This window comes from Sceloporus occidentalis, unplaced genomic scaffold (genome assembly GCF_023333645.1).
Source record: "Sceloporus occidentalis isolate IW3139 unplaced genomic scaffold, rSceOcc1.0.p SCAF_13, whole genome shotgun sequence".
Taxonomy (NCBI): domain Eukaryota; kingdom Metazoa; phylum Chordata; class Lepidosauria; order Squamata; family Phrynosomatidae; genus Sceloporus; species Sceloporus occidentalis.
Window position 1 is genome coordinate 6,083,416 of NW_028316993.1, and position 26,793 is coordinate 6,110,208.

The window sequence follows — 26,793 nt, forward strand, 5'->3', positions numbered from 1 at the left end:
CCAACTGAGTGTCCTCTTCAGCTGCTGGCAGTGCATCCTGGCCTTTTCCAACCTGTGCTTTTCCTGTGTTTGCTCTAGACGGGCCAGACAAGCCCATCATTGAACCCAGTGAGCAGGTTTACCTAGAGCACTCCACCCTTAACCTGTCTTGCTCGGCCAGCTCCTTTCCCTATGCAAACTACTCGTGGTATTATAACGGAGACCTGGACAAGGTTCAGAACGAGTCTCGATACGTGATCCGATCCCTCACTATGGGCGACGCAGGCAACTACACTTGCAAAGTGGCCAATGATGTGACCGGCCTTGTCAACAACACCTCCCTGGAGATCAGAGTCCTGGGTGAGTAGCAGGGATGCTCAGGGCAGGAGCCCAGAAGATGCTCGGATTCTGTCCTGCCGCCATTTTGACCTGCTTCCATCTTGGGAACTTCATTTTCTGCCCTGCGATGATTCCTGGACTTGTGATGGAGTTATTCTCACCAGGTGTTCGGTTGGGATACCTCACTGTCTCTGCACACCGGCCCCTCCTCTTGTTTACAATTTGATTTTATTCTCATTCCAAATCCATGGTCCTTGGTGGACTCTTTTCCTTCTGATTCACATCTGGATCAAAATTAGACTGAGATTATTATTATTATTATTATTATTATTATTGGTGGACCATTTTTCAGTACTGTAATCATTAGGAGAAAATGGAATTACTTTGTTCTTGCATTCTCCAGCTTCTGTCTTCCTTGGCACCTCATTCAAAACTTTATACTATATGACATATATAGATATATAATTGCAATCGTGTATAAGCAGTTGTGTATAACCTTCTGGTATTTCTCTCCTTTCCTGTGTTCTCTTTTCAAGATCTTTCCTTATAGAGATATTTGACAATGAGTGCTTAAAGTTGGTTAATATGCGACTAAGATTTCAGAGACCACCTGCCAACAATCCCATACTATCCTGTGTCTGAAAACTCTTCCAGTCGCTCATCTGTCTAATATCATTATTATTATTATTATTATTATTATTATTTATTTTTACTTAATCTTGAGCTCTGTCATCTTCATCTTCTTTGGGTGAGGATCTCTGTCCCCAAACTGGAGCAGGAGTTTCCATACCGAATCAGTAGATAATTCATTCATCTAAAAGCAAAGCCTTGTCTTTGCCTTCTCGTTTCAAAATCTTCAAGCAAACCTTTCCGTCCCCATTTGATCCACTTCATCTTTCATATAAATCTATTGCTCTTGCAGTAAATTCATACCATATAGATTTAAGTCTATGTCGTTCTCTGTCTGTGTTCCAATACTTTGAATACGTCGAATAGTTCCTTACTGCCATGGTTTGTTGAGGTTTTGTAAATAAAGCAACAGTTTCACTTTCCAGGAACAAAGGGATCCTCCAAGGCAGCTATTTCCAAAATGGCTGTAGGAGATTGGATGCCAAATTTAATTGCAAAAAGATAACTTCACGGCTTCTGCTTCAAACAGTACCCAGCCAACACTCTCCCGACTTCCCCCTTTGCTTTCTCCACAGAACCAGTCAGTAATGTTGTCATCACCAGTGCTCCCAGTAAGGTCTTGGAACACTACATCACTACTCTGATGTGCAACTCAGCCGGCACTGATGCCTCCTACTTTTGGCTCAAAGGGAACCAGAGCTTGGAGGCTGGGGAGCGCATCTCTTTGAGCGAAAATAACCAGGTTGTGACATTCAACGCAACCCTTCGGACCGACTCAGATGTCTACACCTGCTATGTCAATAACACCTTCTCTGGTAGTACGGGCAACTACACACTCACTGTTTTGTGTAAGTCTAGTTTCTTCCCCCTCCAAGGAACACTGAATGGGAATAGAAGATGCGGAGTGTTGGCTGAAAGCCTGGGGTGGATCCACACTGCAAAATTAAGGCATTTTTAAACCACTATTACATCATCCTACAGAATCCTGGGATCTGTAGTTATTACTATTTGAAGCATCAGATTTCTCTGATATTAAATGGATAGATAGATAGATATAGATATAGATATAGTTTGGTGAGACATCAGCTTTCTCTGAGAGACCCTGCTGACTACCTCACCGAATTCCAGGATTCCACAGGAATGGCAATGAAAATGGTGTCAAACTGCTTTAATTCTGCAGTGTGGACCCATCCCTGGGTGGGCTTAGACTGTAATTTTGGAAGTATCCATATAGAGTCAGGTCTTTTAAGAAGTGACAAACGTAGGCCCACTTCTCTGTCAACATTCATCAAATGGGAATAATCAGTGCATGTGCTTTTTAAAAAACATGACCTTCATGTATGTATCAATCTAGAATACCAGATTCCAGATTTTAGCACACCTATTGCATTATAGTTTTTAAAAAATACCATATGAAACCTATTACTTTAATTTAACGATTTAATACAAACAAGTCATTGTGGCACCTATAGTTTAATCTGGACCATTGTATATTGGTGCTAGTTCAAGAAGCCACATGAAGCCAAAAAGTAACACAATACTTTTAAAGTTGAAGAATTGGAACAAAGATTTCAGACAGTCAACCTGCCTTTTTCTTTAAAAACAAACAGACAGCCAGACAGAAAACATCTAGTTCCTAGTTGACAGCGTTTCCTAAAATACCATGGAATAAATGTCTAGATTTAGCATCCTGGCAGCGTTAACTTCCCCTTTTGGGTCGGCTAGTATCTGCTTTGCTGTCTAGGGCAGAAGGATCCTCGATAATAAGTCCCAGATCACTTATGGGTCATCTAAGGATCTTCTGCTATTGGAAAAAAAAGTCATAGTTTCTATCAAGATTTTAAATTCTGGGAGAGCTGCGAGTTGTAACTATCTCCTTTGCCACCTGTTCAGAACAACAATGCACTTAAGAATTAAATTTTGTGTAGAAACTAGTTTTAATTTTTAGACACCATAAACCACTTACGGGTTTCAGGGGCTACACTGAATCTCCCAAAAAGGCTTTTCCATGGATCCCCCCACCAGCAATTCAGCTTCCTTTGAACCTAGAGAGGGCGAAAAGTGTGCTTTGGTTCCCAAACATCCAGACATGCACCAGTCCATTCTGTAATGTTGCATTTTCCTATTTTGGTATCTAATTCCCTCCAAAATCGATTGCCTCTCCTGTATCCGCTCCAGATGGGCCTGATGAACCTATAATCAGCCCCAATATCTCACATTACGAAACGGGATCCAGCCTCAATCTCTCCTGCGATGCCGATTCCAACCCACCTGCAAACTATACTTGGTTTTTTAACAACCACACACATGAAGGGAGCAACTTACAAATCCCTAATCTGTCTTCTAATGACATGGGAAACTACACCTGCGTGGCTTCTAATGTGGAGACTGGCTTGAATAGCTCTCAAGTCCTGGAGATCTGGGTTTTGGGTGAGTATCCCCAGGGCTGCATGCATCCGTAAACTCCAAAACATACTTCTAGTGGTCTACATACATGTCTTCATGGACCTCTTCTGGAATTCAGTGCAGATGTTTTCTTGCTTTCCATTCTGTTCTGCACTTTTGGGCGTTATCTCAGTTTTTATCCATCCAGCAAGTGATAATCCTAGATCCGGGACTCTCTGGTTCTTGGTCTTTGTTTTCCATGGGTTGCTTTATGTCTCCTACTGTCACATCAAATGTTAAGCATCCACTTCTTTGTGGAGTCTCAAAATAAGATCATGAATGCAATGCCCTTTTCCCCCCCAATATTGTACTTCCTTAGTAACCTCCTAGTACGGTGTTTGCTCATGTGATTCTCAAAACTCTGTGCTCTCTGGGTTTATTTATAACTTTTGGCTCCGCTGCTTATTGGTTCCCTTCAAAGGTTTGTTGCTTGCAACCTCTTGCTTCTGTGTTCCTATCTCCGTCGGGTCATTGGTGCCTTTTTGTGATAACTGTGGAATCTAGTCAAGGCTGGAAAAGCACAATTGAACCTTTCTTGTCTGTGGAGCATGGTCCATCTGTCCCAAATCAGGTCCTCGCCTGTCATCTCTCATTCGCAGCTTCCTCAGTAAATAGCAAATGTTGTGTCCCTTCTTGCTCTTCTGTTGGTGAATGCAGTGGTATAGTTTCTTGAAACTATTCTCCTTGGAAGATATAAAGGGCATGTGAGTTCTGTAGGCTTAAGCAGGTGGTGGTTGCTCCGTCTTTTGGCTCATTGTAGATAGCTTTCTGCTTCTCCATTCTTCTTTCTTTTTGGTGATACCTTCAGTGGTCACAAAGGAGGTGCAAACCTTGGTTCTTCTCACTCTGTTGCCAAACCCTCAGATTAATCTAGGCCTATCTCCCCCTCCTTTTTTAACTGGTGTCCATTTTACCATTCATCCTCCCCTACATATTGTCCTACAGTTACAAACATCTATAGCCCAAAAGTGGTGATAAACTATATCTCCACATTTTGGTATGAATTTTCTTGTACTTTTATTACTCAGTGACCCGTTCTTAGAGATTTTTAGACACCATAAACCACTTACGGGTTTCAGGGGCTACACTGAATCTCCCAAAAAGGCTTTTCCATGGATCCCCCCACCAGCAATTCAGCTTCCTTTGAACCTAGAGAGGGTGAAAAGTGTGCTTTGGTTCCCAAACATCCAGACATGCACCAGTCCATTCTGTAATGTTGCATTTTCCTATTTTGGTATCTAATTCCCTCCAAAATCGATTGCCTCTCCTGTATCCGCTCCAGATGGGCCTGTTTACTCAGTTTGCAGCAGTGGAAGTAATCTGAGGAAAATATGATTCTCTTGTGAAGAATCTCGGCTGCATCCTGCAAAGTCTGTTGACCAGCTTTCATTTGGATCTCATGCAGCGGATCCTGATGGTGACCTTTTAGGCACTAGTTTGCAAAAGGATCTTGTCCACTGGGACCAGGGAACTAATTCTGCAAAACAGCGCTTTGTGTCTTTCTTTCCAGCAACGCGTGTAAGTTGTGTGTGTGTTCCTCTTCTCCCCAGATGGACCTGACATCCCTGTGATCCATGAAGAGGTTTTCATCCAGCGTTCGAAGGTCCGGCTTTCCTGCAGAGCCATTTCATTCCCTGAAGCAAATTATGTTTGGTTTCTCAATGGAAAGGAACTTCCAAACAAAGCAGACACCATCGTGCTGGATTTTGCCCCAGAGGACTCTGGGAATTATACCTGCCAAGCTGAAAATGTCCGCTCTCGCCAGAAAACAAATACCACGATAGTGATCAATATGTTAGGTATGTAGCCAATGCACAGGTCAAAATATTGGGGGCTTGGAGCAACAGATGATAACTAATTCCACTTTAATGGCTGTGGCTGCATCCTATGGGATCCTGGGATTTGTAGAACTGGGAATCCCTCAAATGAAAATCCCAGGATTCCATAGGATATTACCATGGCGGTTAAAGTGGGATCATAGTGGTATAATTGTTGTGTGAAAGAGACCTAAGTTAATGATTATAACTTGCCTCATGCAGTCAGCTGTGATGTCCACACGATAGACTTATACCACTTTGATACCACTTGGATTGCTATGGCTTCATCCTCTGGAATCCTGGGATTTGTAGTTTGGGGAGGCACTACAGCTCTCTGGCTGAGAATCCTAAATGCTTCCTGAAACTAGTAATGCAGAATTCTAAATACCTCCTGAAACTAAAAATGAAAATAATGCAATTTGATGCTTCTATACCTGCTGGGGATCTATCTCACAGAATCCTGGGACGTTTAGTTTTGTGAGGCACCAGCAAGACCTTGCAAAACTACAAATCCCAGGATTCCACAGCATGGAGCTACAGCACTTAGGGTGGTGTCAAACTGCATTCTTTCTACAGTGTAGATGCAACCACATGTTCTGCGAAAGCTTATGGCATAATAAGTTTTATAAGCCATAAAGTTCCAGAAGATTCTTTGCTATGTGCGGAAAGCGTCACAGCTTGAGTTGGGGAGGGGCAGATAGCTTTGCATGCAGGAAGTCCTGAGTTCAAATCCTGGTATCACTAGCATATATAGATATAGACATAGACATAATCAGCAAGGCTGGAGAAAAGTTACTGTTCTGGATGCATGCTACAAAGCAAGACAGAGCAGTCTGGCAGAAAGAAGTCTATATAGCAATGCTGAGTTGTAGAAGATGAAGCCATATTCCTAAGAATGCTGATTTCCCATTTGATTTCTCCTTTGTGGTTGTGGTTTGCTTAGGAAAAAGAAGAGACATCGATGGAATCGAGGAAGATGAGGAAAGAGTCAAGCTATAGTAAGTATCCCCTGAATACATGCATGAGTACGCTGGGCAAGCACCTACATCAGGCCCAGGGCGCATCTACACTGTGGAAATAATGCAGTTTGACACCACTTTAAGTGCTTTTCTCAACCAAAGAAGAGGGGAAAAGTAGAGATAGCATAAGATCATGTCAAGAAGAATGTAATCCACAAACCAACATGGTACTGAGGAGGGCTATCTTTAGGGGGATTATAAATCCCACAATCCCCCGGATGGCATGTGCCATCAAGAAGGTAAATCTCCTGGCATCCCAGAAAGCTCTCTTCCTGAGATATAGATGGCATAAGAGAAACAGGTCACCATGCCAAAGGTCTCCTGTATTTGTTCAAACTAACAAACTCCTGAGCCATCCACTTTGCCACAGCAATGGGTCAAATTAAAACAGATCTAATTCTCAGACCTAAGAGTTCCATGTTAAACAGGGCCTTTCCATAAACCTCTCTTTTTCCATGCAGCAAGCATGGAAACGGCCATATGCTAGAAGTCATTGTGGCTCAACAACAGGTGGACCTCCAAACACTATTGGAATGCAGCTCCCAGCAGCCGAAGGCAAGGCAGCTGATGGTGAAGGATGATGAGAGCTGCAATCCAAAAATACCTAGTGGAGCCCATGGTTCCCACCTTTGCCTTAAATGGAGTCATTGCTCAAAGCTGTCCAACCCGGATCTGGTCCCTTGCACTGTTAGAGAAACTGGTATCAAAATTATGGCTAGCTAAAGAAGAAATGCGGGGGGAGATGCACATTTGTAGTCTTCGGGTGTCCCTTCCATTTTATTTGCAAGCAAGGATTTGTCATCGCATGGTCCATCAGAGCATCACATCAGGTTGTGGACAAGTGCTTTCTGATATGGCTTTGGTTATTTCTGATCAGATGGAGAAAGGAGCTGGGCTTTCCTTGGTCAACAAGGCAGCAAACTGGGACCAGGAGTGCATCACTGCATTCAATCATCCAGTCTCTCCATCGATTCTCGTCACTTGCTGGTTGTCCGTTTTATTGGTCTCTCTTCCCTTGGTAAAGTGTTTTTAATCAAAATGTTTCAATGAACCTACAAATAAAAAAGAAATCGTTTTATCATTAAGAAGTCTGTGTTAAGGCAATGTTTTGGTCAGGCTGAGCCAGAGATCACAGAGGGGCTTGTGCAAGCTTTTTGAGCGCTCCCAAACTCACCATCAGGTGAAATGGTAAAAACAAGGGAAAGGAAGGAAGCGGAAGGAGGAATCCCTGAACCATAGAGTTCTCAGGGACTTGTCCTCCAAGGGTCATCCAGCCCAACCCTCTCATGGAGACCAAAGTCCTGGAGAGCCAGGGCCTTAGACTGGACTGTGAGAGGGTTCTTTGTGCCCTCAAACCAGGCTGAAGTCACGCAGGTGGCATTTCCCAAGCAGCCCAGCTTCCCAATCTCTCTAGGAATGGTGTTGGTGAGGAGGGCTGCAAGGTCTCAAATCCCTGACCATCCCTTGCATGGATGCTGGTGGCTTCTGTGGCCCCGGAGCGGTACATCTATTCTTGGGGTTTAGCCTGAGCTTCCCGTGGTTCTGAAAACCATGTTTGGTGCATTAGATAGCTCCCTTCCAGTTAGTTCAAACCCTGGAGTGGATTCACCATCCCACAGATGATCAGGGAGCCTTCAGCCGCCAAACCCAGCCTGTCAATCCCTCGCTCTCTCCTTGCCTTGCTGACTGTTAGGATCCCTGGGGCTGAGACCTCACAACTATTTCCATGTCCTCCAAATCATCCCACTTGGAGCGGAGGTTGTAACCCCTTTTCCATCTGACCGGAAAGGGATTGCCTCTTGAGCCCCTGGACTTACCTCTGCTGGAATGAAGGTGTGCGGAAGGAAGACATCCCTTAGCCTTAACAAGGGCGACCTGATGAAAAGAGAAGACTGGGAGTCAAATCCAGCCACAGAATGCTTTTCCTTTTAAATGGGTATCTCATTTCTTTTGCGTTTAGGGTTTGAAAGAGCAAGCCATGGGCCTTCCTTCAGGAGCACACACCAGGAGCATGATCCTTTATCCAAAAGGGGACCAGGACTCCTGGAGTCCTTGGCTTGCTCCACTGGTCAGCTCTTGACCGACCTTCAGCCATGCAGCCCAAGAGCCTAGACCTCTTACTCACGGGAAATGGAGACAACCGCCACAGTCAGGACCACCAATGCCACTATGCACCCAACAGCAATTCCCCCAATGGCCGCAGTGGACAATCCTCGAGTATCAGGATGGCTCTCAAGAGCTGAAAGGAGAAAGCACACTGTGAGGGGCATGTCCTGGCACTATTGCATCACCCATCCGGACTGGCATGGGTTTGGCTGGGCCCAAGTGCTCCTGCAGCTGGAGTCCTTAAATGCCTTTTATCTGAGGATGTGATTCATAGGTTCTTTTCAGGAAGCGCTAAATATTCCGGTGTGACTCAGTGCAATACCTTTGCAATATATTGAGCTACAAGGCCTAGAACAGTGATGGCAAACCTATGGCATGCGTGCCAGAGGTGGCACTCAGAGCCCTCTCTGTGGGCACACATGCCCTAGCACAGAGTTTGCCAAAGTTTCCTACTAGAAAGCCAGAGGAATGTGGCACTTTGCAATAAATAAGTGGGATCTGGGTTGCAGTTTGTGCACTTGGTTTGTAAAAGATTCACCATCACTGGCCTAGACGTTCCTAGAGAGAACACTCCTCCAGGCATTTGTTGGTCCTCCAGCACAATTCAGTGACCAGCTCATGACAGATGTTGACCATAGAGTTGCACTGGAAGACTTAAGAGACTCTTAGAGAGGCATTCCCTCGGGTTAAAAAATAGTATTTTTTTTTAAAATTGCATTTCTCTCTCTTTCACGAGGATCCTGTGTCTACTAGCACCTACTGAGAAGAATTGAATCCACCCAAGTCAAAGCTGGAAATGTGTGTGGAGGGTAAACTGCGCAGCCAAAGTACGGCTAAAATGTACAAGTAAAAATAAAACAAACCAAGGGAGCAAAACAACAACAAGCATTGACTGCTCTCAGTGCCTAAATAGTATGTATAAAGCATGATTTGAACATACCTCAGACCACAAGGTCCACTTGCCCTTGGTTCACTAACCCAGGTCCATCCATCATGACTATGTAGGTCCGGGTGTCGTTGAGAATTAAATTTTTGATGTGAAGGGAGCAGTCTGAGTCCATAGTCTCTCTCCCGGTGTAGCCCTCGCCCTCCGTATGGCCTTTGAATGGAGGGAGGTAATAGATAAGGATGAGGTGCGTATCTGCGGATTTGTCTCGGAACCAGCGGCAAAATACGGTGCCATTTGGGACGCCTCCTGCTCTGAGGGTGACACTCTGTCCTTCGATCGGCTGCGATGGGTCCAATGTGACACTGACCGTCCCTCTTTTGGTCCCTCCAGTCAACAGGAAGCAACAGCTCAGGATGGAGGCTGCGGTGCAAGAAAAAGGGAGAAGGGACATCACTTCAAGCAAGCACCAGTTCAAGGGGAAAGCCCAGGCCCCCCACAGCGGCCACCAAACAGGGCCATAGTTCGGGTCTCTAGAAAAGTCTTCTTTAGGGTCTCTCAAAAATCTTTTCTTTCCAAATTTTGGTTTTGCAAAAAGACTTTAGCCAGTGTGCGGAGATACAACCCCTTCAACGTCCAAGTCTGAATCCCAAGGAGCCCTACTGAATCCATGATTGTGTGGTGAGTGGACACCTATGGACATCCCACTGACTCAGTGGGTCTGCTCTTGTTGGAGCTAACCAATAGGATTCACACCATCATCATCTCCACCATCATCATCATCACCATCTTCATCACCATCACAACCCTCTTCTTCCTCCCCCTCAGCATCATCATCATCACCATCATCACCATCATCATCCTCATCCACCGAACTCTGTGTTTTTCCTCTTTTGTTCATCCAGGCTTCCAGGCCTCATAAGGAGCCGCCTGCTGGTCTTCAGCCCCCCAATCCCCGGGACTCCTGCCCCCCAGGAAATTCCCCTTCCCTCCCGAATTGCTTACGTTCTGCAGGACCTGAAAGCCTCTGCTGAGCATTGAGAAATTTCACTTGCAAAGGAAAAGGTACCCAGAAGACCCAAGAGAAGGCATGCTTGGGTTTGGAGGAGGCTTTCTCCCTCTCCAGAAAGCCAAGCCTCCAGGAACGGAAGGAAGTGTTCAGTTGGGGCTCCAGAATTCCTATTTGGGGCGGAAAGACCCTCCTTTGCCCCTCCCCAAAAAACTGCCCCAGCTGGGTGCCTTCTGCTTGTAGCCCCAATGGGTTCAGCCCTGCTGGTGGGGGTGGTTCTTGGTGGTGTTGTGGGATGCCTTCGAGTCCTTGCCTCTAATGGCGACCTTCAGGCGAACCAAGCATGACGTTGGGGTTGGCTATGGCCATCCTCTGAGGCTGAGAGAGTGTGACTTGCCCAGTGGGTTTTCTGGCCCTTGACTTTCATCTCGGGGGTCCAAAGGGGAGAGTCGCCCCCTTGAGAGCTCTGCTAACCAGCCCCACCAGCAGAGACCCCCCCTCCCCTAAGGGTGGTCCCGATCCGAGCCCTGCTCTGACCTGCCAGGAGGAGGGCCAGCCAGGAGGGGCTCTTGGCCCTGAGGGACCCCCCCATCCTGCTCCTCGGGGTCTCCCTCCCTGGGTCTCCTCGGAAGGAAGGGAAGGAAGGAAGGGCTCTCCTCGGCTGGCCCCGATCCGCCCTCGCCAGGCCAAGAGCAGCAGCAGCAGCAGCAGGTCAGGGGAGCAGGGGGGCGATTGGGGGCTCCGTCGCCAGGAGACCAAGGAGGGGGGCCTTTGTGAGCGAAGCAGGGGAGGGTCCCTGGGGGAAGCCCCTCCCCAGCCCCCCCCGGACCTCCCCCCTCCCCCCCCAAATAGGGCACAGCAGCCCTGCCAGGTGGGCCAGGCAGGAACCCAAGGGATCGCGACGCATAGCCCTCCTCCCTGGGACAGACCCTCGCCCCCCAAGTGCTGCTGGAAGGGTCTCTCAAGGAGAACATTCTGCCCTGGGAGAGATGAGAGAGAGAGAGAGAGAGAGAGATTTCTGAGATGGGAGGGGGGATGAGATAGAGAGACAGACAGACAGAGAAGAAAGGAGAGAGAGAGAGATGTGTGTGAGAGAGAGAATAGATGAAAGAGAGAGATGAGATGGATGGATGGATAGATAGATATAGATAGACAGTTCAATCCATCTCCTTGCACAGGAGGGCCATATTTTAGGTCTGGCGAAGTCACATCTTTGAGAGAGAGAGAGAGATGTGTGTGAGAGAGAGAATAGATGAAAGAGAGAGATGAGATAGATGGATGGATGGATAGATAGATAGATAGATAGATAGACAGTTCAATCCATCTCCTTGCACAGGAGGGCTGTATTTTAGGTCTGGCGAAATCACATCTTTATTGAGGCACCAAGATACTGTTTTCAGAGAAGCCCGCCTACAAATAAAGACCAACTGGAACTTGAATGGCATCAACAGGACTTTAATCATCAAATGTACTCATCAGGTCACACTGTTAGTTGTCCCTTTTACTCCTCTGCCTTCCCTTTGCCAGGTGTCATTCATCAAAAGCTTCAGGGAACCTAAAAATCACATCAAAAAAACACAGTGGTCATATGAAGGCAACTGGCTCTTTCCGGTCAAGCCAGAGATGATGAGGTTCTCCAAATCTCATCACCAGGCGACATGATGAACAAAACATGGGTCAAAGGGTCTCATAATGGCAGAACCATGGAGCTGTGAGGGACCCCAGGGATCATCTGCCTCAACTTTGCGGCAGAGGCTAGAGCCATGGAGAGCCAGCCTTCGGTCAGAGCCTTAGGATCGATGGTGGCAGGGATCCCCAGGGGTTCAAATTAGGCCAAAGTCATGGGTGGCATTTCCCAGGTGGCTCCCATCTCCCAATCTTTCTCTGCAAGATGGCATTGCAGGGAGGGGAGAGTATTGCATGGTCCTGGTGGCATGATCCATTTCCAAGCTGGAGGGGAAAGAGGGCATCGATGGCTGGGTTCCTCAGCAGAGATCTGCGCTTCGATCCAGAAGACACTGCCAGGCACTGAGGCACTGGGGCTCCTTTGGCAAAGACCACCATCTGCAAAGGAGCCTTTGGAGGTCTGAAACCCATGGACCAAATCGCCACTGCCCCCCTTCAAATGGTGTCTGGTGGCTCCATGGCCATGGAGCGGTTATGTCCACTCTGGTTTTACCCTCAGCTCTCTATGGTACTGAAAACCACTCCCAGAATTGGTTCAGTGCATTCAGTAGCTCCTTTCCAGTTAGATTCCAGCCTGGAGTGGATTCAGCAGCTGATGATGATGTGGGAGCCCTCAGTCACTCCAACCTAACCTTTTGCTGAGAGGCCTTACCTCTTCTAGTAGGAACGCGTGTTCATGGATGGGGTCCCATCTCCTTGATGAGAAGAACCTGAGAAAAGGAGGAGACTGGGAGTCAAAGCCAACCAAAGAATGCTTTTGTGTTTAGGTTTTGAAAGAGCAAACCAGGAGGAGCCTTCAGGGTGGCAGGCGCCTTCCTTCGTCCGGAAGGGAGCCAAGACTCATGGGGTCCAGACTTGCTCCACTGGTCAGTCTCCCTTCCTGACCCACCATTGGCCATGCAGCCCATGCAGCTGGACCTCTTACTCACGGGAAGCGAAGTAAGCCACTGCAACCAAGACCACCAATGCCACTATGCACCCAATGATAATTCCAGAAGCAGCCGCAGTGGACAGTCCACGAGTATCAATACGGGTCTCAACATCTGAAAGGAGAAAGCACACGTTGAGGAGCATGTCATGGCACTGAGCATCCAGACTGGCATGGCTAGAAATCAGCAGAGGGTCCATCCGTTAAGACAGTGGTTCTCAACCTTCCTAACACTGCAACCCTTTAATACAGTTCCTCATGTTGTGGTGACCCCCATCCATAAAATTATTTCCATTGCTACCATTGGGAATATGTGTTTTCGGATCGTCTCAGGTGACCCCTGTGAAAGGGTTATTCGACCCCAAAAGGGGTCATGACCCACAGGTTGAGAACCACTGAGTTAGGAGATGGTTACCCAGGTTCTAGTGGGATGCCTTAGCAAATTCCCAAACTCTGATTTTCCAAGTGTTTTGGACTTCAGCTCCCAGTATGCCAGACTATTGGCCCAGATGGCTTAATTTTGGGAACTGGAGTCCAAAACAACAGGGGGACGACAGTTTGGGGATCACTGTACAAGATTAACTCCTCGTGGTTTGCTAAACAGAAGGAAAATAGAAGAAAGGGGCCTTTGTGGAAATCTGGTCCCATTCCAGATCATCTCTCTACAGGCTGCATCAGTAGAAACATTGTCTAGATGAAGGGAATTCCTAGTGCCACTCTATTCAGCTTTGGTCAGGCCTCAACTGGAATAATACTGTGTCCAGTTCTGGGCATCACAATTCAAAAAGGATGTTGAGAAGCTGGAGCCCTGTGTCCAGAGGAGGGCCACCAAAATGGGGAAGGGTCTGGAAACCATAAAGCACCATGAGGAGAGGGAGCTGGGTATGCTTAGCCTGGAGAAGAGAAGGTTAAGAGGTGAAATGACAGCGCTGTTTAAATATAGGAAGGGATGTCCTATTGAGGATGGAACAAGCTTGTTTTCTGCTGCTCCAGAGACTAGAAGCTGGAATAATGGATGCAAGCTACAGGAGAAGAGATTTCAGCCCAACATTAGGAGGAGCTTCCTGATGGTAAGAACTGTTCGAGAGTGAAAGACGCTTCCTTGGAGTGTGATGGGTCTCCTTCTTCGGAGGTCTTTAAACAGAGGCTGGATGGCCATCTGCCTGGTTTGCTTTGAGTGGGAGTTCCTGCATGGCAGATTGGGATTGCACTGGATGGTCCTTTGGGGGTCTCCTCCAAGTCTTCTAGGAGGCCCACCATCTCCTCACCTACAGCTGTGGAATAAGAGACTATGAACTCAGACTGGTTTTGCAATGGACCTGATCCTCACTGAACTTGGCTGTGAGTTGCAACCAGTGTCTGGTTAAAATTTAAAAGTAAAAGTAAAGCCAAGCGAGGAAGGAGGCCAAGCCGCCAGAAGAAAGGCAGTGCTCTGGGTGCAGAGAGAAGGCCTTACCTGCCACCACAATGTCCATTTTCCCCTCTGCATAAATCCCGGGGCCATCCATCGTGAACTGATAGGATCCGGAGTCCTTCACAGTTAAATCTCGGATGTGAAGAGAGCAGTCGGGCTTCAGGACCTCTCGCCCAGTGAAGCCTTCTCCTTCTATCTTCCCAGCGAGCGGAGGAAGGAAACGGACCAGGAGGAGGCCTCTATTAACAGCTGCCCATCGATGCCAACGGCAGGCCACAGTGTTGTTTGGGATCTTGGAGACTTTTAGGCTGAGACTCTGCCCTTCCAGCGGCTTCGGTGGGTCTGCCATGATAGTTACGGTCCTCAGCTTGAACCCTCCAGTCAACATGAAGCACAGGCTCAGGAGAGATGCTGCAGCATAAGGGGCAAAGAGAGAAAGAGAAGGGACATTGCTCTTGTTGTTGCTGGTGTTGTGTGCCTCCAAGTCGTTTCTGACTCATGGCAACCCTAAGGCCATATATATATATAAATGTATATATTTGTTGTTGTTGTTGTTGTTGTTGTGTGCTTTCATTTGCCATTGCCATCCTCTGAGGCTGAGAGAGTGTGACTTGTCCAAGATCACCCAGGGTCAACTCAAACCACAACAGCAGGCTAGCTGTTACATATAGTGTCTGTGTGTGTGTATTTGTTGTTATTGTTGTATGCGTTCAAATTGTTTCTGATCCTAAGGCCTGCTATCATGGGGGTTTCTCGGCAAGTTTCTTCAGAGGGGCTTTGCCATGGCCATAATGAGGCTGAGAGAGTGTAACCTGCCGAAAGCCACCCAGGGTCAACTGAAACCATATCAGTGGGAACACACAACACACACACAGTGTGTGTGTGTGTGTGTGTGTGTGTGTGTGTGTTGTTTTTGTTCTATGCCTAAAGGTTGTTTTCAACTTATGGCAAGAATGCTTGCCCATAGAGAAGAATAGAATACTTGCCCATAGGGAAACTATGCCTCCCCATAGGGAATCACTGGAGAATATGGGCCCATAGGGAATCATTGGGCAATATTTCCCCATAGGAAACCATTAGCGAATCCCCTGGCTAGCGAATACTTGCCACGAGCCCTTATGGGCAAGTGAGTTTTCTCTGTGGGCAAGTCCTGCCCTTTGCCCTGCCCCCCTCCGGAGGTTGAGAGAGTGTGACCTCTCCTCCAAGGCCCCCAGGGGCTCTCTTGGCTGGTCCCAGAACCAAGCCCTTGGAGGTTGGCCTCCTTTGGGGGAGGCCTGGTTTCCTCAATGTGGATGGATGGGGCCCCCAAGACCCGGGGGACCCCCAAAGGCCTGGCCCTGGAAGGCTCCTAGCCAGCCCCCTCCCCCTGAAGGCCCCGATCCCAGCCCTCTGACCTGCCAGGAGGGGGGCCAGAGAAGAGGCATTGGCCCCCAGGGACCCCCCCATCCTGCTCCTCCTCGGGTCTCCCTCCCTGGATCTCTTCTCGGGGAAGAAGGGTCTCCTCTGCTGGCCCCGATCCGCCTCTGACCAATGGGGAGGGCGATGGGGGGCTCCGTCGCCTGGAGAACAAGGGGAGGGGCCTTTGTGAGAAAAGCCAGGGGGGTCCCTCGGGGGCATCTAGTCCTGCCCCTCTTGCCTTGAGACCCAGGAGGGGCCTTTTGGGGGGGAGGTCTAAAGAGAGGAGGAAGGAGGAGAGGAAAAAGATGGAAGAGGAAAAAGGAGGAGGAGGAAGGGCAGGGAATGCAGAGGAAGAAGAAAAGAGGAGGAGAAAAGAGGAGCAAAGGCCCCATGGCCTCGTCCCTTTCTCCCCAGCTGACCAGCCCCAGAGGGCTCCAAGGGTTCATAGAGTTGGAAGAGAGCCCCAAAAGGGCCCTGACCCAGTCCAAGCCCCCTTCTGTCATGCAGGAACTCCCTCTCTCTCTCTCTCTCTCTCTCAAGGCACCCCAAGAGATGGCCATCCAGCCCCTCTTTAAAACCTCCAGCAGCCTCCAAGGCAGGAACAGCTCTTGCTGGCCCAAAAGGTCCACACCCAACTCCCTTACAACCCCCAAAATAACACAATTACAACAAGCCAGCTTTGTATTTCAAATCAACTTCCAATAAGAAGGGCGTTTGAAAGCCATTTCTTATACTGTGTGATCATGTGAAACCAAAACCAGTGTCCTTTTGGAATGTATATCTAAGCTTGCAACATACTTTTGGAGGTTTTATTTAAAGGTTCTGTTAGTGTTATTGCGTTGCTCTGTTCATGAATGGCATAGCTTCCTTCCTTCATTCATTCCTTCCTTCCTTCCTTCCTTTTTACTTCCTCTGCAATGGCAAAACCTGTTCCCTTTAGGATAAATGATTTCTTTCCCCATCAGTATTTACCTTTCTGCACAACATATATTAATAACTCCAGATGACACTAATATATATACATGTTGTAAGCCACCTTGGGTCCCAACTTGGGAGAAAGGAGGATAAAAATCAAACAAACATACATACATACATAAAGGAATGGGGATGCTGCAGCCCAAGAAGACACTTTGGGTGACCTGGACATTCATGTGTCCACAGGAAAGACCTCCAAAGAGGGGCATTCAGTCACATGCCTCCCAAAGCATTTTATGAGACAGCAAGGAAGGAATCCTTGAGGATTTCTGCCCTAAGAAAGCCCTCTGAAAGTCCCCAGAAGTCAACAGGAGACCTGAAATCACATACACTTAAAGGAGAAACCCCACAAAGTCCACATATCCTTTTATTTGCAAGCCAGGAATTATCATCCTACGGTTCAGTATGGATCCCATGAGGTTCTGGAGAAATGCTTTCTGCAATGGATCATTCCTGCTTTTGGTGGAGAATGGAGCTGGAGGACCAACTGGATGTTGAATTGCATCAAAAGGACTTGGATCACCTTAGTTCCTGCTTGCTAGTTGTCTCTTTTATTCATCTTGTCTTTCCTTTGCCAGGTGTTATTAATCAAAATCCTCAATTAACCTAAGAATAAATCAATATTTACACATCACAGGGCTCATATCAAAGGAAAGGCTTTTTTGGGTCAAGCCAGAGATCAGGAAGGAGGCTGCGGTTTCTCCAAATCTCATCACCAGACTTCGGGATAATCTTAAAAAGAGGTAAAGGAAGGTGGAGGATGAAAGAGCCACAGAATGGCCAAACCATGGAAGTCACTGTCCAGAGGCCATTTGTGCCAGACCCCAAAGCCATGGAAAAGCCAGCCCACCTCCCAGAAAGCCCTAGCCTCTCAGGCCCCTGGTCTTACCTCTGCTAGAGCGAACGCGTTCTTCTAGTAGGAACGCGTGTTCATGGAAGGGGTCCCACTCCATGATGGGAAGACCCTGAGCAAAGGAGGAGACTGGGAGTCTAAGCCAACCAAAGAATGCTTTTGTGTTTAGGGTTTGAACGGTCAAACCAGGAGGAACCTTCAGGGTGGCAGGCGCCTTCCTTCATCCAGAAGGGAGCCAGGACTCCTGGGGTCCAGGCTTGCTCCAATGGCCAGTCTCCCTTCCTGACCCACCATTGGCCATGCAGCCCATGAAGCTAGACCTCTTACTCACGGGAAATGAAGAAAGCCATCGCGGCCAGGACCACCAATGCAAGCATGCACCCAACGACAATGCCAGCAATGCTGCTTGTAGACAATCCGCGAGTATCAACATCAGTCCCATTATTGGTATCATGATGGCTATCATTATGGGTCTTGCCTGAAAGGAGAAAGCACACCTTGAGGGGCATGTCATGGCACTGACCACCCAGACTGGCAAAATAATAATATTAATAATAATAATAATAATAAAAATTATTTCTATTTCCCACCTCTCCCAATGGATTGAAGCAGGATTACAAGCATAAAACCACAATAACAAGCATAAAACCACAATAACATCTAGATTACAATAAAATATCATCACTTAGAAATACAGTTCAGAACAATAAAAACATCATCTAACATGCAGTATTACATCCAAAAGTAGGGTTTTCTTAGGTTCTTCATAGAAGATCGGGTGGGTAGGCCTGCCGGAAGAGATCCGTCTTTAGTGCCTTCTTAAAAGCATCCAAGGTAGTAATCAGATGGATCTCTTCCAGCAAGTTGTTCCATAACTTTGGGGCTATGGCTGTATACTGTCTGTGGGAAGTTGTTGTTAGTCTGATCTTTGAGTGTTCTAATAAATTCTTCCCAGATGTTCTGAGAATGTGGGGCAGATTATGTAGGAAGAGGCGTTCCTTCAAGTAACTCGGGCCCAAGCCATGTAGGGCTTTAAAGGTAATAACCAACACTTTGTATTGCGCCCAGAAGCTAATCAGCAACCAATAAAGGGATTTTATGTTATGTGGTCTGACCTAGATGTTCCAGTGGCTAGTCTGGCATGACCCACAGCAGAGGGTCTGTCCATTGGGAGGCGGTTGACAGGCTTTGGTGGGATGCCTTAGCAAATTCTTTGGAGAAAGCACACTAAGCACACTTTGAGGGGGCATGTGGGGTGCCTTAGTACTAAAAATAATGCTCCACTGAACAGAGGGGAAATAAATAAGATCTTTCTTAAACCTGGTCTCTGTTCATCAACTGCAATGTGGGTCATCTTTCATGCCGCCAACCTCTTTCCTTCAGTGGGTCTCAAAGGTGCTACAAGATCTCTTTGCAGACAGATTATACAGACTAACAGGGCTATATCTTTGAAGAGCAACAAAGGAAGCAAAATAACCACAGCTGTGAAAACAAAGGCCTGTTACAGACAGCCAAAATAAAGCAGCTTCGAGTCACAGTGGAGGTATGGTGTTTCAATGATGCATGCGTCCTAAGAGTCCAGAAGCCACACCAAAGCCACGCTCCAGTCCTTAGGGCTGGAGCGTGACTTTGGTGCGACTTCTGGACTCTTAGGTTGTATGCATCATTGAAACACCATACCTCCACTGTGACTCGAAGCAGCTTTATTTTGGCTGTCTGTAACAGGCCAAAGAGACTGCTTTCAATGCATAAATAGAGAAGTCAGGATGGATGAAGAAGGCTTTAAACCTACCTGAGACCACAAGGTTTACTTGTCCCATTCCAAATAGATCAGGCCCATCCAGTAAGATTGTATAGTTTCTAGAGTCTTTTACGGTTAAGTGTGTGATGCGAAGTGTGCAGTTCTTGTCAAGGGTCTCTCGCCCCGTGAATCCAGGTCCCTTTGTGGTCCGGGAGAGCGGAGGGTAATAGGTCAGGATGAGATTATCTTTGGTCAGATTCCACTCGGTGCCAATAGCAGCTGAAAGTGTTGTTTGTGACGGTATGTGAAGGTGTGAGGGTCACACTTTGTCCTTCTACCGGGTTTTGTGGGTCCACCGTGATCATTGTGGTGAACCCTCCGGTCAAGAGGAAGCAAGAACTCAGGATAGAGGCTGGAATGTGAGAAAAGAACAGGAACATCACTTTCGGCAAAGCAGCCTTCCGAGGCAAAGGGCCATGAACCCCAAATAGGTGACAGTCAGCTTCCTACAAAGGCTTCTTGTTGGTGTTGGTGTTGTGTGCTTTCAAGTCATTTCCAACTTAAGGCAACCCTACAGCAAGGCATCAGGGGGTTTCTTTGGCAAGGCTGGTTCAGAGGAGGTTTGCCATTGCCTTCCCCTGAAGCTGAGAGTGTATGACTTCCCCAAAGTGGGTTTCCATATGTTGAGGAATTGAACTTGGATCTCCAGAGTCATTGCGCAATGCTCCAGTGGTTGGTTAGTGTACAAAATCCAAAATACACATACAACACAGCAGGGCTAATGCATCTATCATGGGGTCTTCTTGGCAAGATATGTTCAGAGGGGGCTTTCCTTTGCCTTCCTCTGCGGCTGAGAGAGCATGACTTGCCCAAGGGTTTCTGTGGCTGATTCAAACCCTGGTTTCCAAAGGCACAGTCCAATGCTCAAACCAGTAAGCCACACTGGCTCAGCCTCCTACAAAGGTGCCAACTAGTAAATGCACAGGAATCCTTGCAAATGGTCAAAATGGTGGCAGTTAGGTAAGAGTTAGCAGGCCATTGGGTTCACAGGGGTGTCTGCAGACCAGAGTTCGATTCCTGCTTGGCCATGAAAGCCACTAGGCGGCCTTAGGCCAGTCACACTCTCTCAGCCTCAGAAGAAGGCAATGCCAAACGTCTTCTGAACAGTCCTTGCTGAGAAATCCCCAGGACAGAGTTGCCTTAGGGCTGCCATTAGGTGGAAATGACTTGAAGGCACATAACATAAATGCAATGCATGGAGATCCAGCATGCAGTGGTTTGAGCAATGGACCACAACTCTGGAAACAACTTGAAGGCACACAACAACAAGAAGCCTTTGTAGGAAGGGGTTCATGGTCTTTTGCCTCGAAAGGATGCTTTGCTGAAAGTGATGCTCCTATTCTCCCCTTTTCTCACATTCCAGCCTCCATCCTGAGTTCTTGCTTCCTCTTGACCGGAGGGTTCACCATTGGGACCACAACGATCACGGCGGACCCACAAAAGCCAGTAGAAGGACAAAGTGTGACCCTCACACCTTCACACACTGTCACAAACAACACTTTCAGCTGCTATTGGCACCGAATGGAACCTGACCAAAGATACCTCATCCTGACCTATTACCCTCCGCTCTCCCGGACCACAAAGGGACCTGGATTCACGGGGCGAGAGACCCTTGACAAGAACTGCACACTTCGCATCGCACACTTAACCGTAAAAGACTCTAAAAACTATTGATGGTCTGGGCTCCAAGGGGAAGGAAAAGGAGTGTTCCCCCCATTTCTTTCCTCTTCTATGCCAAGACCAGCTGCTTTTCCATGGTCTGAATCGCATGTCCCCTTCCCCTCTTCTTGGAAAGCATCTGTGGCCTCTCCTGGGGACTGACAGGTGGAGGACATGGATGTGCATGGAAGGGAGCATTTACTTTTCACCTCACCTCTTGGCCTTAATTTCCCTAAAGGAGTCTGCCCAAGGTTTGAGATCCTTGGAGAAAACTTTGTCTTCTGCAAGAGGCAGGAGTGCCCTTCTCTGCTCTCCTTTTGCCAGCAGGCAAATTTAAACAAAAACCTTTTAACACACATGCAGGTTGTACTTTCATTTGTATTGTGAAGTTTCAAATGCCTTTCAATTATTTCAAAACTTGGCTGTCAACTTGTTTAAAGTGGGATATAAAGGAATTCCAAGGAAAAGGTGTATTCCATGAGCCAGATGTGCCCAGATGGAGAGCTCTAGGTGCTACGGATGAAATAAGAATAAAACCCCCCACTGCGCATCTAGTCCATCAGTAAGACATTTAAGATAGGAATAGCAGTGGGGAAGCCATGGGGCAGTTACAAAAAGGAGGTGTTGCAACCTACACCTTTCGCAACATTTTGTGTTTGAGATGGGATGTTACACAGCAAGAGCTTTGCATCTGGAAACTCTGTAGTACCGTTAAGCAAACTTGCCTGCTGTATTTCATTTGCATAACTTATCCTGCCATTTGTGGTTTGCATAAATTATTCTGGGTTTCCTGCTCATGAAAGGGGGAAAGGCAACCCCCCCCCCCAAAGCCCTTGGAATTCCCACTCTTCTTGGCTTCTGAGATCTCAGCAGCTGTTTCTCCTCACACCTGAAAACATACACATATGTTTATATGTGTGTATATATGTGTGTGTGTGTGTATGCAGCTGTTAGGATTAGAAACTTCTCCTTTTTATACTGAAAGCTGGTTGAGGTAGGGTGAACTATATATCCCTCTGCAATGGTTTATTCAAGAGTTAAACCAACAATTAAGCTAGTTGAAAAGGGCAATGCTACAGTTTCAAGGAATCTCATGTTGGCAAACAAAGGATTAAGCTGGATCTAAATCTTTAGTTGTTGAGCCGGTTTCCTACCATGTTTTGGATCTCTTTCAAACTCGTTTCCTGCTATTATCCTAATCCTCTCTATCTGTATCATCATCATCATCATCATGTCATTTTTCTTTCTCTCTTCCCCTCCTGATCAATGGCATTAGATTGACCTTCCTTCCTTCCATCCATCAGTCTAGTACTCAGTATAATTTACAATCTCTTCTTCCCAACAAATATTTCTTGTTATTTAGACACTGTATTATATGGCAAGGAAAGCATTATAGGTTTTTTGTTGTATTTTCTTCCTTTTTGTAACCTGACTTTAGTCCCAGTGTGGGAGAAAGGCAGGCTATAAATACAGCAATGGATGGATGGATGCCAAGTGAGGAGTGATCTGGCAAGTGAGGAGTTTGCACTGGCAAGAGATCCCACGGAGATATAAACATATATATATGTATGTATGTATGTATGTATGTATGTATTAAACTATGGCTATGAATGTTCTGATTATCCATGATGATTGCCACATTTTAATTTGGCACTTTAAGCATGGACCAGTCACTCAAACGGACATCAAGGACATTCATTAAAATGAATAGGACATCAAGGAATGTCTTGTAACCCAAGTATAATCAAAAGTATTACTCATATTTACTTTAATGATTCCAGCCCTTAAACAACAAAGAGAGAGTACAAAACCAGGTTATTGACTCTTAACTGCCCTTAACATAACCTTTTTATCCTAAGGCAGCAATTTTGCAAACGCGTTACCTCTTTTGAAAGTCATCTTGCCTGTCACCAGGTAAGTCATCAGTTCTTGCCACTGTTTCCTAAAACACTTATATTGAAGGCTGCCCTGACTGACATTTGATCAGACTCACAATTTGGTCTTCAACAAGACATTAACAAAACTCTGTCCATGGACCAGTTTTCCACTTATTATGGATGGAGTATTAAAATTATTAAGCAATCCAAGAAAAATTACACAAGCAAGCACCAAGGTTGAGGTGTTGGTGCTGCTACTACTACTACTACTACTACTACTACTATCCTCATAGAGTTTGTAAAGAATATGTTTATCTGGCATTAAAAAAGGCTGTGGGAAGTTCCAGCAAGACCATCTCAGAAGGACCATTGAAAGTAACATCGACCATGTTTTCCCTGCTGAGAAAGAAAACGGAGAGGCATCTCATAGGTATCATAGAAGGATGAGCCAAAAGATGGAGAAAGTGTCACTTATGCTACACAACACAACACAACACTCCTCAAATTTCTTCCAAAGAGGGACAGAAATTGAGTTGCACCAAAATCACAGCAGTGCACTCATTGACAGACAAGCAAGAAATAACTCAAGCAAAACAGAAGAAACTTTGAGTGATAACTTATAACCAAGTTCCTGATTTGGAAGAGATGGACCAAGTTCCCTGGAAAAGAAAGACTTGGAGCAGAGCGAATCTTGCACAGATTCCACTCTTGCTGCAATATAGCACCATTGTCAAGAATTAGGAGATGTAAAACAACATTCACAAGTTTTTCTTTCAGTTCTAGTAAGAAAAAGAAAAAAAGGTGTCTTCACACCTTGATTCTGCACCCACAAATTCAACAATCCACGGCTTGAAAAATCCTAAAAGTAAACCCTGATTTTGTTATTTTACTAAAACCACTGTATTTAATGGGACTTGAGCATCATGGATTTTGACATCTATGAGGGATCCTGGAGACCAACCCCAGCGGATACTGTACTTTTTGCAAGAGTCAACATTTGTGCAAAAAAAAAAAAAAAAAAAAAGGTCCCAAGGTATTTTGTGCTTAAAAAACCACCACAGTCTTCAAAGATCATCTGTCCCTACAAAATGCACATAACCTCTTGCAATCTTGGCCTAGAATCACATAATCTTAATGGTGGGAGGAACCCCAGGGGCTACTTAGTCCAACTCCTTGCTGTTCAGGAATACAAAACTAAAGCGCTCCTGAAAGATGTCTACCCAATCTCTATTTAAAGACCCCCAGAGGTAATAAATGTCCTGTAGGTTAAAAATAAATTATTTCTTACTGCATGCATGCACGAAAGAAGCAAATATTTATGTCACTACTGTGCATAGAAGGTGTACAGAAATGTGAGGTTGTTTGTGAGCAACAGACAGCAGTCTCAAGGCTCAGATCCAAGATATGCCTTGAGAATAAATGTAAGAGAAACCATGCAAAGAGGTTGCCAAGGAAGTGGACTATCAGAAAGAGATCTGATTATCTTGATTGGCAGACTCCCCCGAAGGACGGATGCTCTGAAACTGACGGGAGATTGGAACTCATGCAGAATCCCAAGAAATCGGATCCCCTGCAAAAATCAACAGTCAAGGAGTAGGAGATGTTGGATGTGGAAAGAAATATCACCAGATCTCACTCACAAAGCCCATGCACACATGCAACTAATTTGGGGAGTTTACATGCAGCCCTGAAGATACTCACCTACAACCCAGATCTCCAGGACTTGAGTGCTATCCCAGGCCGAGAGGAGGAGGAGGAAGCCTGGCACCGCGGAGATCTCCGCGATGCCAGGCTTCCCCCCCGCCCTTCTCGGCCTGGGAGCCGGCCTAGGCTCCCTCCCAGGCCGAGAGGAGGAGGAGGAAGCCTGGCACCGCGGCGATCTCAGCGATGCCAGGCTTCCCCCCCGCCCTTCTCGGCCTGGGAGCCGGCCTAGGCTCCCTCCCAGGCCGAGAGGAGGACAAGGTTTGAAAATCTAGGACTTATTTTTTTAATTTCCTAGCCAGGAAATTTTAAAAAAAAAAATGTCCTACATTTTCAAACCTTGTCCTACATTTGTCCCGGTTTCGAGGTCCTCCATTATGGCAACCCTACATGCAAAGGCCACAAATTATACCCCAATGTATCAGATCATGTGGGCAACAGTTTAGCAGAACACTGCTAACTGGAAAACTCAGCTTCCTTGAAATAATTCCTGGAGTATAAATACCAAACCTCTGCTAGTCCGAGCAAATCTGCCATTTTGGTCTCAATGATGATTCAACCAGGGACCGTCTCCTGCCCCCAGATGCCTTTAAGTACATCTTTCCTGTTAATTGCCAAGGGGCTTGTGCGAGGCAAACAGATCTCCTCTTTCCTGCATTGGCATTTTTAAAGGTGCCCATGCCCAACAAATCACCCCTGGTCCTTGCACCCATGCTAGAGAGTTTGCTGGAACATTCAGTTATTCGGCAACCCACAGCCCATTTACCACAGTATTTTCACCCCACTTTGGAAAGCTCTCTGTATGGAGGGGTTCACCACAATTTCAATAGCAAAACATACACACCCGACCCCCATCTCACACTTTGGCTATGTGGCCAAAACAATATTCACCGGGCAGCTCTTTCTTTCTGCAGCTACGTAACATCAGCAGCATCCATTCATTTGCTCTGATTTCTTTATGTGTTCATTGGCCTGGGATGCTTCTTTTTTTCCCTTTTTAAATATTCTTTATTATTTTTTCCAAACAAAAGATAAAACATATACAACTTCTTATTGCATACAGATATTACAATTCCTCCTCCCCGTACCTGCGTCTCTATATGCAAAATTATGTTCTCAACCTTATTTTACTCCACTTCCTTAGTTTTTTCTGTTATCTCTATATTCTAATAACATATTTCTACTGCCATTTCTAGTATTTATTCTTCTTCTCACAGTGAAAAAATCACATTAAAATGTCTTTTTAACCTCATTAATCTACCAGTGCACATCTTCTTTCCATTGTGATATGATTAATAGTACTCATCCCCCCCCCCCCACCATTGACCAGTTTTACAAATGGTCAGTCATCGGGCATGGGATGCTTCTGATGAGGATCCACTGTTTAGACAGATCCAGCTTGATTCCTCTCTTCATCAGGAACGTAATCAGATATCATTATTGGACTGGCTCGAGATAATGTTGATGGTCTAGTCAGATTTAAAAATTATACCACTTAGTTTAACCTTTGCTGCCCAGTTACTTGCTCTATTTTGGGTGGAAGACATGACTGGATGTATTAAGCCTAGGTTTATTTAAGTCATGATTTATAGTTTTAGCCACCAAGTTCTCCTATGGGCAAAACAAACCATAATCCCACTTTTCTTCCTCATTTCTCTATATTTTTCAGCTCCCTTCTGAATAGGCAGCTGGGCCACACTTCTGGACTCAAATGAAATGGGAAGAATAATTTGAACAAGCTGGACATTGTAAGCCAACAACAAGCCAGGACTTCTAATGCTGGGCAATGGCCAGCTAACAAACCTGGTTTGCTGGTGAAGACAAAAGAGGAAGCCAGAATTCCACAAAGCACAGCCTGACTTATCATCAGGTGCAAACCTAGCCGTTGTGTCCATAACACTCCCTCAAAACGAAGAACTCTTTTTTTACTTCCATCACCAAATCTGGTTCAGTTGTGCTGGATCAGTTTGTCTTTGTCAGAGACTGAAGACCTGCAGATTTTTACTGCTGGCACCACTAATGTGATGAGCCACACATGGCATTCACAAGACACCATTCCCTTCATTCCAGAATAATTGCACCTTCCCAATGGAGAAGAGGGTTCCTGAGGTTAAAGGGTATGAAAGGGGCACTTAAGAGGGCAGATTAATTGTGGACCTGATCCCCCCCCAACTTTCCCTTTTGTGTCCTGTCTTTTTAGATTGTAAGCCTGAGGCCAGGGAACCCTCTATTATCCCCTCTGTTGTAAGCTGCCTGGATTACCAGTGATTG

The 26,793-nt window shown here is 46.3% G+C and overlaps 1 protein-coding gene and 1 long non-coding RNA gene across 4 annotated transcripts in view; one reads left to right on the forward strand and one right to left on the reverse strand.

Annotated features, from left to right (window-relative positions):
* The window catches only part of LOC149304715 (cell adhesion molecule CEACAM6-like), a 37,072-nt gene extending 10,279 nt beyond the window's left edge, over window positions 1-26,793 (forward strand). The window contains exons 3-7 of one of the 3 annotated variants that reach the window (XM_089479233.1): window positions 1,524-1,796; window positions 3,127-3,378; window positions 4,944-5,192; window positions 6,154-6,208; window positions 26,192-26,793. In XM_089479233.1, coding sequence (XP_089335359.1) covers window positions 1,524-1,796; window positions 3,127-3,378; window positions 4,944-5,192; window positions 6,154-6,208; window positions 26,192-26,237 — 875 coding nt within the window. In that variant the 3' untranslated portion in view covers window positions 26,238-26,793. Of the gene's footprint in view, window positions 1-1,523; window positions 1,797-3,126; window positions 3,379-4,943; window positions 5,193-6,153; window positions 6,209-7,106; window positions 7,280-26,191 lie in introns of those variants that run through there. The other 2 variants (XM_089479234.1, XM_089479235.1) reach the window with 2 other exon arrangements.
* Window positions 11,704-14,555, reverse strand: LOC149304716 (uncharacterized). The gene is made up of 4 exons (XR_016271888.1): window positions 14,301-14,555; window positions 12,846-12,959; window positions 12,569-12,626; window positions 11,704-11,785 (listed from the first exon to the last, which is right to left on the reverse strand). It is a non-coding gene; the product is annotated as an uncharacterized LOC149304716 (long non-coding RNA).